Source organism: Bombyx mori, chromosome 27 (assembly GCF_030269925.1).
Source record: "Bombyx mori chromosome 27, ASM3026992v2".
NCBI lineage: Eukaryota > Metazoa > Arthropoda > Insecta > Lepidoptera > Bombycidae > Bombyx > Bombyx mori.
This window is the reverse complement of record NC_085133.1, coordinates 815,519-828,559: the sequence shown is the minus strand read 5'-3', so window position 1 is coordinate 828,559 and position 13,041 is coordinate 815,519. Positions and strand designations below refer to the sequence as shown.

Sequence of the window (13,041 nt, the reverse complement as noted above, 5' to 3'; positions counted from 1 at the left end):
ACCTTGAGATATAAGTTCTAAGGTCTCAGTATAGTTAAAACGGCTGCCCCACACTTCAAGCCGAAACGCATTACTGCTTCACGGCAGAAATAGGCGGGGTGATGGTACCTACCCGTGCGGGCTCACATGAGGTCCTACCACCAGTAATTACGCAAATTATAATTTTGCGGGTCTGATTTTTTTGACAGCTCAACAAAAATGATCACCAATTATTAACTTCATGAATTTCTTGAGATCATTCGCTAAATACAATATTATTTGTTTCAGATAAATGCTCGTTGGCGTGCAAAGGATGTAAGTTCATTAATTACTTTATCTTAATGCGTAATTACTGTTTCTTGTCTCCGTGTAAGCAATGTCAACGCTTTCCTTTGTTTATTCGTGGCCTTTGAAAACGACCTGGGACTCTTATCGTGCTCGTCGGAACAGACCGCAATTATTATAAAGTACCTACTTTCGTTGGACTAATAATTTTACGGCTGCTGGTGTTGAGCCGAGATCCATGGACATTGAATGTGAATTTCGGCCCGATATTTGAAAATATCTACCCGAATCTAGTGCTCTATGATTGGGATTATCAGAAAAGAATGGTACGTCCAGATAAAATTCAAGAATGGATCAGAAAGAAATCTTCAAATAATTTATTTCTTCATTAAACCAACGTTAGCCAAACATCATCTCTAACCAAGAATTATTTTGCTGTAATCTTTTTAACATGTGTTCATACCTGGTTAACCCACTGACACTGTTCTATTTCTATTAGTTATGCCGTCAAGTTTGAGCCTCTGCCGGACAAAGTCTTGTTGGCATCCGAAAAAGACCAAAGTGTGGTCAATTACAGCAGACTAGTTCATATTGAATTCGAGAACCTAATGATACACCAAAAAGTAATATTGATATTGGTCTTCCCCAGCACCTGCCGGCCCAACCTTTCAAGCTGGGCAGACGTATAATTATGGAGTCGAAGGGTCGGTCACGATTTTCCTGTCTGGCGCTGACAACCAGGAGACCGGCGTCAAGCTTTTAGGTCAGGTTTCAGTGACAGCACTGGATAACTGCAACTACCAGTTGGATGTGCAAAAGCTGAGCATCTCTGGGCCTGATGGAAAGGTGGGTCCATTATCGTATATGGTAGATTTTCCGCCGTGAAGCAGTAATGCGTTTCGGTTCGAAGGGTGGGGTAGCCGTTGTAACTATACTGAGACCTAAGAACTTATATCTCGAGGTGAGTGGCGCGTTTACGTTGTAGATGTCTATGGGCTCCAGTAACCACTTAACACCAGATGGGCTGTGAGTTCGAACACCCATCTAAGCAATAAAAAAAAAAAATTAAGTCACTTATAAGGGCAAACTACCAATGCCCTAAAACGATTTATTGTTTTTGTCTGGCGACTATGCCCTAGCAATAGTTTTATTAACCTCATTGATTGTGTTCAAGTCTTATGTTCCACATAAAAATAATTTCGTGCAACGTATTGTATTTAATAACGTGGAGCTGTTCTTATCACTACTACAATATCAGATGAAAATGATCGCTGCTGGCCACCTTATCGCCAGTTTATCAGAAAAAATATAAAAATCGTTCATTGAAAAACTAAATAGCTTATCTAAAATATCTTCTAATTGAAAGAGCGAGGTTGCTTTAATCAAACCACCGATGCTATAATATATTATAGTATAAAATATAATATATAGAATATTATTATAGTATCTTAATATAAAACACGTTTACTTTACACGGGCTAAGCAAACTTAATTACCAATTTAAATAAGACATTTTTCTGAAGTCTTTTTCTTATTTTTTTATTGCTTTGATAGGTGAGTGGACAAGCTCACGGCGAAGCTGGCGTTAAGTGGTCACCGGAGCCCATAGACTTCAACAATGTAATTACCGCCACTCACGGATACAAATGCACCGGGCATCTTATCATTTAGGCCACGACGATGCACGAAGCTCTAGAACTTACACATCGCCATAGACATCTTTCACAAGTTTGTCACTAACATTTGATGTCATAAGGTGATTCCAATTGATGAAGAATGGACTTTTAGGAAAACTGATAAAACTATGGCCCTTAAACCAGCAACTTTGTATACGACTAACGCAAGAAATGCTTGGAAACACAAACATAAATAACCTTTATCGAAAAACCTAGCTGCCATTCGTACTCCTCACTCTTTGATTCTGTTGCAGAAATACGAGAGCCCATCCGGTATCAAAAAACCGGTCAAGTTCGGTTACCAAGACGGCAAGATCCAGCCACAGATCTGCGCGGAGGAAGACGACACACGCCAATCGTTGAACATTAAAAGAGCCATCATCTCGTTGCTGCAGAATGAACAAAAACCATCAACACAGGTAAGGTCCCTTTTGTTTGCCCACCTATCTGCCAGTAGCTTCGAGGGGCTGGCTTTAACCTGACTGGTCCTCACATTATGACAAAGCCTGTTAGAACTTGCTAATCTGCCCTAACAAGAGCAGTCCTCGCTCAATCTACTAAAGGATTGAAATCGCACGTGGTCAACGCACGGGTAGGTACCACCACCCCGCCTATTTCTGCCGTGAAGCAGTAATCCGTTTCGGTCTGAAGGGTGAGGCAGCCGTTGTAACTATACTGAGACCTTAGAACTTATATCTCAAGGTGGGTGGGGCATTTACTTTTTAAATGTCTAGGGGCTCCGGTAACTACTTAACACCAGGTCGGCTGTGAGCTCATCCATCCATCTAAGCAATAAATTATTCGTCATCCCACAGGTGGACGTGTTTGGGATTTGTCCGACTGAAGTGTCGACCTCACACGAAGGCGGAGCAGTTATTGTGCACCGCAGCCGCGACCTGTCCCGGTGCTCCCATCGAGAACAGGGCAAATCTGACATCATCATTTCCAACGTCAATCCTAATGCCGTTAGTGCTTTTATTACATTTTTATTTACATAGGCAGAACTCGCTGTGGCTTTAATAACAACATAATTCATCTAGTCATCTAATTGATAATGTTTATTTATATTATTATATATATTTATTTAAGTATTTGTATCTATAAATATTATGTATGTCATATATATGCATATGTTTAAGTACCTAATAACATTATAACACTACACCTATCAAGTTTCATCTCTGCACTCCCCTAAGGTAGACTGTCAGAGAATGCCTATGGCATTAATGAATGAATGAATGAATGAATGAATGATTTATTTTATTTCAGACAACAACAAGTCCATATGCGTACATAGTATCATTGAAACATACTAAAAATTAACAAAACCAATCAAATAAAAAAGGATACATTTATTAAAAATAATTATCAGTTGAGTACATTTCAAATATTTAATTCGACTGATACTTACTTCGAACCAATCATTATTATTATTATTTTTCGGAAAGGTAATCTTTTCTTAGCACTTTGGCTAGTCTGAACCACATCCACGGGCCTAAGCCAAGTGAATGCAGCGTGTAGTAAGGAAAATTTATGTTGACGGTATGTTATTCATCATTCATCATTATCCTGCCCTTCTCCCAGTCACCTGGGGTCGGCGCAACATGTTTTCTCCTTCCATACTCTTCTATCATATACCATTTCTTCGCTCACTCCCCTCCTACCCATATCGTCTTTCACACAATCCATCCATTTCTTCTTAGGTCTACTTCTTCCTCTAAATCCTTCCACATTCATAGTTAACACTCTCTTAACAACCTCATTTTCATTCCGTCTCATCACATGTCCATACCATCCCAAACGTGCACTCCTCAGCTTCTCTGTCACAGGTGCCACTTTCAGACTTCCTCTAACATATTCATTCCGTATTCTATCCATTCTCGTTACTCCACACATCCATCGCAACATTCGCATCTCTGCTGCATGCAATCGCCTTTCATCCGCCACTTTCGTTGTCCAACAAGCTTATTTATGTTGACGGTATGTTATTATGAGGGGCAATGTCGTTTTCGTCTATCTGCAAGAATTTCCTGACTATTCTACGTGTATTCAAGATTGCGGCTTTTTGGAGAGTTATGTAGAGTGTTTCTTTGAGGTCTAATAGTTTTAGGCTGTGGAGAGGATTATTATTATTATTATTTAGTCCGCAAGTTTATACTATCTAATATATAAAGTTATAAATTAATAAATGATTTAAATGCCCAATTGAAGCTTTCCACTAAATCGAACAGGTGCCCCGTTTCCAAATCGCAACTGTTCATTTATAACAGAACAGATAATGAACTATCTCGTAATATGGTAAACGACGATATATCTACTATACGATTTTTATCATGTAGAATTGAAATTACTCTAACTAATCCGTTTTTTTATATCATTACCAGAAATGGCATAAAAATGGCGCCATTCATCCTGAAGTAGGAAATACCTAAATCTCCATTACAATTGATAGACATAATTATTTGTTTAGCCTTAAAAACAGCGGACAGAATCCACGCGGACTGGCCACGTGAAATTTACAAAAAAGCAATAACGAATTAAATCTTGCAGGGCGTTAAGGATATGCAAGTCCTTCAGTCGACGCTGAACGTAGAGTCCAAGGTTATTAACGGTGTACCAGAGAAGGTGGCCGCCACTGAAGAATATCTTTACAAGCCTTTCTCCATTGGAGAGAACGGAGCTAGAGCTAAAGTTCACACCAAGTTAACTTTAACTGGCAAAGGAAAAGCTGTCGCTCCTTCGAGTGAGTATTCCTAGGGTTTCTCTAGTCAATAAGACGATCTTATAATCTGGCAAATAAAATCTTTTTTTTTTGTTGCTTAAATGGGTGGACGTGCTCACAGCCCATCTAGTGTTAAGTGGTTACTGGAGCCCAAAAGCATCTACAACGTAAATGCGCCACCCACCTTGAGATATAAATTCTAAGATCTCAGTATAGTTACAACGGCTGCCCTACCATTCAGACCGAAACGCGTTACTGCTTCACGACAGAAATAGGCAGGGTAGTGGTAGCTACCCGCGCGGACTCACAAGAGGTCCTACCACCAGTAAAAAGTTTAGTTGTGTAATTTTACACTATCCATTATTTTAGACGGTCACGTGGCTTCGAATATCTTGCTTATCGCCTTCATATATTTTAAATCGCAATGGCCACTAAAGATAGTTGTTCCAAAAATTTCTTAAATTAGAGATCTTCTTCATCGTTCCCTCACTGCTGAGGATTGCGACCACGTGTGGCTTTCCTCCATAGTGTCCGATCATGGGTGGCATGGACCGTATGGTATAGACTAACACCAACCACTCCTTTAACCAGATCTGACCATTTGGCTGTTGTTCTACCCACAATTCGAGAGAAATAAATCAAATTCAAGCATCTTATGGAAATACACTAAAAATAATGATATGAGATTCTTAACGATTGAATTTTTCTAGGCAAATGCACTGACGTTAACAGCATTATCTTCGAGAACCCTCACAGTGGAGAGAAAGTCCCTAAGAACGACCACGCTTGTCTCGGAGCAGTTAAAGAAGTTGCCAAGAGTGTTACCAATAACGTCGGAGCAAACTCAGCATCGAGTTTTGCTCAATTAGTCAGAGTGAGCATTGTTTTTTTTATTTTATTAATTGCGAGGTTGTCCTTCTGAAAGTTCGACTTAAGGCTCTTTGGAGGTGTTAGTGAGGTCACCAGTGGCGGGTTGCACAATAAGGATTCCGTAATACGATATATAGACAATTAACACAAAGTATATTTATAACAAAATAAATAATAGTTTAAAAAAAGTAACATGATTTTATTGTAAAAAAAGCGTGGGGTGCATGGTATAAGTAGTTATAAATATTTTATGAACAGATATGAGTAGAAAGAAGGGTTATTTCGATAATATCCTCAAAAAGCGTGGGGTGCTTTTTTTTAAAATAAAATCATTTTTTCTTACACGATTTTTAATTCAAATTTATTACAATCTATTTTCTATTTTTTATTTGGATTTTCTATAAAAGCGTATTTTTTTAGTGTTTTTAAACTATTATTTATTTTTGATTCCAATTTTCTATTTTTATTTTTTAATATTGATTTGTAATCGGTCCTTAATAAGTATACCAAATTTCGAGTTAATCCGACGTTTTAAAGGGGGTCAAAATCATGTTCAAAGATTCCGTTAGAAACATACATACGTCTGAAGCTAATAAAGGCGTATTAAAAAGGAGAAAATACGGAGAGCAAAAGGCACAGATAAAACGGTAGAAAGTCTAGGAACAATATTAAACACATAAGCATGAGTAAAAGATCGCGACAGAGAAAAAGCGTGCGCGCGTGCGACCCGGGCTTCGTGTGGCTTTGACAAAACCCGCTCGGTGGAGCATTTACCCTTCGTCGCTAAGCATTCCACACTAGTGATATTGCTCGGTAGACCGACGGTCCTAATGTTGTTGTTCGGAACTTGTATATACACAAGCTTATCTTGAAAATGTCATTAGCGCGATTCAGGCATCTGTCAAATATCTTTGTGTTGTATGATAGCTACCCGCCACAGGCTCAAGCTTCCACTCATCAGTATGTAATATGGGGTTGCAGTTTGGCCAACTACCGTAACACATAGTTGCTTGGTTAATAATTTCGATTTATTATGTTTGATCACTCGGAAAATTTATCTCACTCGGAGATGTTCTTAACATCCATTGGATTGTTCCCGAAATAGGCCTTAACTTTATTTTTTTCACAACCATCTTCAAACTTAAGCCGCGCGGTCGTATTTTGAGAGCTGACAAAATAAAGCTTGCTTGTGAATTAAATCAATTGATACCCTATTATTGAAAGTAAAAAGGCAGCATTTCCGACATATTTCTTTTACTATAGAAAAGACTAAAATTCTGTTTAGGTAAAAAAAAGATTTTGATTACACTTTCAAACAGTCGCTTATGAAAATAAAATTAAAACTTAATTCCACTAACGGTGCTATTTATAAACCCGAACATTTGTTTAATGTTCTTTATCTACCATGATAGATAAATAATGTTAAACAATATGAAATGGATGTCTCAATAGCCCTTAAAAATATATTTAGTTCCATTTATTTTATGTACCACATATAAAACAATTTTCAGATCTTGCGTAGAACCGAAAAGGAAGATCTGGTGAAAGTTTTCAACCAAGTCAAAGGGAATACTTTAGAAAAGTAAGTATGATCGATTTAAATATTAATTTAACTACCACCAGCTCGTTCTGTCACCCTGCTAATTCATGCTTTTGTAGTTTTGATATTTAGAGATATTTGATATTTAGATAAGAGAGTAATTAGGCAGTCAATTATTAGCTAATTTAATGTAGTCACCTTGTTCTAATCCATTGCAAGGCAGATGCGTATTTGGATATTCAGACGTATTTTTTATTTTTTTTTATTGCTTAGATGTGTGGACGAGCTCACAGCCCACCTGGTGTTATGCGGTTACTGGAGCCCATAGACATCTACAACGTAAATGCGCTGCACACCTTGAGATATAAGTTCTAAGATCTCAGTATAGTCACAACGGCTGCCCCGCCCTTCAAACCGAAACGCATTACTGCTTCACGGCAGAAATAGGCAGGGCGGTGGTACCTACCCGCGTGGACTCACAAGAGGTTCTACCACCGGTAAGTAGATCAACAACGTTTCACGTTTCATTGTAGCCATTTTATTTAAAGCCTTCAAAATAAATCACGTCAAAAATTTCTCCCACCAGACGCGTGTTCCTTGATGCCCTACTCCGCGCTGGTACCGGCGATAGCATCGAAGCATCCATCCTGATTCTAAAGACTAGACAACTGTCGCAACTAGAACAGCAGCTGGTCTTCTTGTCTCTCGGGAACGCAAGACACGTCAACAACGATGCCCTAAAAGCTGCTGCGGTAAGACTTTTATATTCGACGACGCTTTGACAGAACCAAAGCTTCGTCGTCAACATATTGACTCTATTGCTATGATTCATGTTATTGTCTCGTGACTCAGTAAGCCGTATCGACACATTAATTAAGTAATCAATTACAATCTCGTAATCACTTATAACAACTAATACGAGGATCATAAACTGCTGATTACTGCATAGTATAGCAACGATAGATTTTAAATATTAATTAATAGAAAATTAAAATGTCATTGAAATTTTCTGGCTTGCTTCTAGCAAAGACTTACTTCACGAGGATACAGCTAAAAAGACGATTTATTTCATGTTCGTTTTGTTTTTTGAGCAGGGTCTTTTGGATCTACCGAACTTACCAAAAGACGTCTACCTTGGTGCTGGAGCTCTCGCTGGTGCGTACTGCCGTGAACATGAATGCCATAGCTCGAAGGCTGACGGAGTAGTGGCTATTAGCCAGAAATTCGGCTCCAAACTCCACTGCAAGCCTAAGAGTAAAACAGAAGAAGATACAGTGAGTACTATAATTTATTGGTACGAGATCCGATGTACTCATGTCTCATGTTCATAAACCATTACCATGATGAAGGAACATAGTGATTCATTCATTCGCGAAGCAGCTACTCTTGGGTTGTGAAGTCTCCTTTGGAGGCGCTCGGGTAGTTGTTAGGAAATCCCACCCCTCCTGGCTGAGCCCTTGCTCGCCCTTGCTTGCTTGCTTGCTGACGTAAAACTGGAAAGGTCTCCGGGCCACCAGTAATCTCTCAAACATAAACAAAAGATTCATTAGCAGGGCTATTGATGTACCACCAGTCGTTACTATTCTTAGTTACTTTCTAGATTAGGAGCGAACGCCATTGTGATCAATATTTAAACATTAGGTTTTAAGGTGTAATTTCCAGTGGCAATATAATATCGGCTCACAATTTTAAATTAGTTTCCTGATCTTAAAGCAAATAATAATAACTGTGTCGTACGTCTCTTAAACAGGTCGTGGCCGTGCTTAAAGGTATCCGCAATATTAGACACTTGGAGAATTCTTTGATTGAGAAGCTGGTACGGTGTGTCAATGACAACAATGTCAAACCAAGGATTCGGGCTGCGGTCCTCGAAGCGTTCCATGCTGACCCTTGCAGTCCAAAGGTAAGTCTGATGATTTAATTCGGCAATTATTAGGATCGACAGCGTCAAGGGATTTTCTTAGACATTAATAAATTAATTTAGTGTTATCATCCTGCGCACCACCAACACTGAGTTCTCCCTTTTCGGGACAGAATCGGTTTTCGGTAGAAATTCAAGAGCTCTTATTTCTCATCAGCTCTGACCAAGGAATGAATTGAAACATTTTTTTTAAAAGTATTTCGATATTCATATCGGATTTGACTGACTCAGTGGTTTATTAGTTGGCACCCCTGACTGATAAGTCGAGGGTCGAAGGTCATAAGTTTCCATTCCCAAATCGGGCACATATTTAGGTGATATGGTTTGTTTCTCCTTTGACTGCTTAAGTACGTATATCAGTCTCTGATTCCTATACTACAGGGATTCCTAGTTTGGGGATGTGACTTATTCGGTTATTATTATTATTGTTCTTCAACAGGTCAAGAAAATTTCTCTGGACATTTTGAAGAACCGTCAACTCGACTCAGAGATTCGTATCAAGGCTTATTTGGCTGTGATCGAATGTCCTTGCGGCCATTCAGCTAACGAGATCAAGAACTTGCTTGACAACGAGCCGGTCCACCAAGGTATTTTATTGGCTTAAGGAACAAACATTCTGCTTTTTTTTATTGCTTAGATGGGTGGACGAGCTCACAGCCCACCTGGTGTTAAGTGGTTACTGGAGCCCATAGATATCTACCACGTAAATGCGCCACCGACCTTGAGATATAAGTTCTAAGGTCTCAGTATAGTTACAACGGCTGCCCCACCCTTCAAACCGAAACGCATTACTGCTTCACGGCAGAAATAGGCGAGATGGTGGTACCCACCCGCGCGGACTCGCAAGAGGTCCTACTACCAGCAATAAGTTAGCTTACTTTGGAAGCTAAGTTAGCTTAGCTACACTTGCTTAGTTTGGAATTCACGGACACGTACTCTCTGTTATTGGAAATTAACAAGCGTAAAAAGCATGTGCTGTATGTTCTGCCCTGTGAATATTTTTAAATATAAGAGCGGATATATTATTGGAGAGGAGATATTATTTTTAAATATAATACTATCATACCAATTCTTACCGCAAGGCAGTGATATTGTGGCGTTATCCACCTCATGATGTCTTTGAGTTCGAAAACATCGAACTGTTGATCCTGACCAAATGAAACAGACCTTAATTACAAAAATAAATGTCGCGTATCGCTTAAATAAAATAGCGTTTTACCCCCTCGATATCTAACACCACATAGTATAAAACAAAGTCGCTTTCTCTGTCCCTATACCTGTCTGTCCCTATGTATGCTTAAATCTTTAAAACTACGCAACGGATTTTGATGCGGTTTTTTTTAATAGATAGAGTGAGTGAAGAGAAAGGTTTATATGTATAATAAAATCCATTACATAGTGGAGAAATCAATAATATATTATAGTTTCCAAAGCGAAGCGAGGGCGGGTATAAAGAGTTTGTTTGTTTGAGCGCGCTCAGGAACTACTGGTCCAATTTGAAAAATAATTTCAGTGTTAGATAGCTCATTTATTAAGGAAGGCTTTAGGCTATATAACATCAAGGTAAGGCCAACACAAACGGAGCACCTATAAAGTCTGTTTCAAAATAGGGGTTCAAATAGCTCCTTAACATTCTATACTTCAAAAATATTTTCACTTTCTACGTAAATGAAGTGGGGGGTAAAATTTAGGGTTATGCCAAAGTAACTATTCCACGCGGACGGAGTTGCGGGCAAAAGCTATGTTAAATAAATATGACAGGACATTCATCGAAAGAGGCCAATGCATATTGTTTCAAACTATGTTCTTAGATATAATGCCTGAAGATAAAATGCGGATCATATAAAAAATTTGTTTCTTTTTTTATTTTCAGTTGGCAATTTTATTTCGTCGTCACTCCGTCACATCAGATCCTCGGCTAATCCTGACAAACGCCTTGCGCGCGAGCACTACGGTCTCATCCGTACTCCAAAGAAGTTCAACTCTGATGACAGGTAAAAGATTTGTTATCTTGGTTGTTTTTTTTATGATTTAAGGAATACTGGTGACTCTTTCCAGTTTCACCAGGACAGGTGGGCGAGCAAAGGCTCAGCCAGAAGGGAATCTTTGTTGACATCTTGCCCAGTTTATTTCTGTATCTATCTGAAAAGACAGCATAAATATGATAGCTAGCTATGATAAAATAAATAAAGAAAAGCTCTTATTTGGTTACCTCTATACAAATTATATCAATACAATTCGATGTTTACAATTATTGTACTTCAATTAAGTTTACCCCATTCAAACAGATGAAGAAGTTTTTTTGTTATTATTTTTTCCGAGTCTTAAGCTATAAATGACTTTCCCCCTTGCACCCCTCGATATGTAAACTTTTTTTTTATTGCTTATATGGGTGGACGAGCTCACAGCCCACCTGGTGTTAAGTGGTTACTGGAGCCCATAGACATCTACAACGTAAATGCGCCACCCACCTTGAGATATAAGTTCTAAGGTCTCAAGTATAGTTACAACGGTTACCCCATCCTTCAAACCGAAACGCATTACTGCTTCACGACAGAAATAGGCAGGGTGGTAGTACCTACCCGTGTGGACTCACAAAAAGTCCTACTAGTAATAGTAGTAGTAACTTATGATTTTTTTTTTCCCACAGAAAGTACTCCTTCTACCGGGAGATGTCGTATAACATAGACGCTCTTGGTGCCGGTGGAAGCGTCGACGAAACAGTAATATACTCCCAAGACTCGTACCTACCAAGATCAGTCAACTTTAACTTAACAGTTTCGTTATTCGGTCACGACTTCAATGTCTTGGAGGTAAATATATTTTTGTTGTCTACAAGCAATGTTCTATAGAAGACCCTATGGAAGAGAATTCTCTTCGTGCCGTATCCAACCGGAAATTTAAAGAGGACTATGGTCAATGTTGGATAAATTGCAATATACTGAGGCTTGTAATAGAAAAAGAAGTAGGAAATCTAATAATGTGGTTTTATTACTTATTCACTTAACATTTTTAAAAAATCGCTTTCTATGCTGATATCCTTGAGAGACTATTTCAAATTCTCTTTAACGAGTAGGTGAGCTCACGGAACTCAAACTGGGAGTGTTGCTAGCACTGGCAAGGGCAGTGCTTCGCAGAATCTACCACCGCATCGGAAACGCGACCCACTGAGGAGATCCGGCGAGAAACTCAATGGGCTGTGTCTATGAGTTAATTCACTCGTCGAGCCCTTCGTTGCAAGCGACGGGTTCGACGAGGACGGTGACCGGTGCTTGTGGTACCTAAAAGCACCGCTTAACATTAATGGGGCAACATTAAACGCATCGTGCATTGGTTATTCTTATAATATTTTTTGGGAAAATCCCATATAATAAACGGTTAAATCGATTTTTCAGTTTGGAGGTCGCCAAGGTAACTTGGACCGCGTTCTTGAACATTTCTTGGGTCCCAAGAGCTTCCTGCGTACGGAAAGCCCTCAAGCTATTTACGATAGTCTGGTCAAGAGGTTCGAAGAAGCTAAGAAGAAGGTGGAAGATGGACTAACGAGAGGACGTAGATCTGTCAAGACGGAAATTGATTCGTTTGACAAAAATGTAAGTAGATATTCGCTTGTTATGAAATTGAGAATATCTGATGAGAATATCTATCCATCCAAATAAACTTTGAACAAAATATCAAAACTTTTGGTATTGGATGATACACTATGTTTATAATCTAGAATGTAAATGTTATAGTAAGACTGGTAGATAATTAATTCGATTAATAATTGGACATTAAATAATAGTGTAATACTATTGAAGTTGAAATTGCATGTCCTATTTCTTGTGTTTTTCAAAGTGATTTTTTTTGTCACCCTTCTGATTTTCTTTTTCCCATTTCTACCCACCATACCCTTTCACCCATCCTTCTTCTTCTTCTTCTCCATCGCTCCCTCATTGCTGAGGATCGTGACTCCGTTTTAGCTTGTCTACTGTCAGCCTCCATCGGTTCCGGTCAGTTGTCTGGTGTAGTGCAGCGCTAAGTGGTCCGCTGGTTTGCTCGGAGATCT

General features: G+C 39.0%; 1 protein-coding gene across 4 annotated transcripts in view; it reads left to right on the top strand.

Moving 5' to 3' along the window:
- LOC100862791 (apolipophorins) overlaps positions 1-13,041 on the top strand; it is a 61,069-nt gene that overhangs the window by 14,336 nt on the left and 33,692 nt on the right. For all 4 annotated transcript variants that reach the window (XM_004926586.4, XM_004926585.4, XM_062676410.1 and 1 more), the window contains exons 2-15: positions 268-294; positions 914-1,110; positions 2,195-2,359; positions 2,756-2,905; positions 4,491-4,683; positions 5,373-5,536; positions 7,044-7,114; positions 7,659-7,824; positions 8,167-8,346; positions 8,823-8,975; positions 9,433-9,580; positions 10,867-10,987; positions 11,644-11,806; positions 12,389-12,586. In XM_004926586.4, the coding sequence (XP_004926643.2) occupies positions 268-294; positions 914-1,110; positions 2,195-2,359; positions 2,756-2,905; positions 4,491-4,683; positions 5,373-5,536; positions 7,044-7,114; positions 7,659-7,824; positions 8,167-8,346; positions 8,823-8,975; positions 9,433-9,580; positions 10,867-10,987; positions 11,644-11,806; positions 12,389-12,586 (2,096 nt within the window). The remainder of the gene's footprint in view (positions 1-267; positions 295-913; positions 1,111-2,194; positions 2,360-2,755; positions 2,906-4,490; positions 4,684-5,372; positions 5,537-7,043; positions 7,115-7,658; positions 7,825-8,166; positions 8,347-8,822; positions 8,976-9,432; positions 9,581-10,866; positions 10,988-11,643; positions 11,807-12,388; positions 12,587-13,041) is intronic.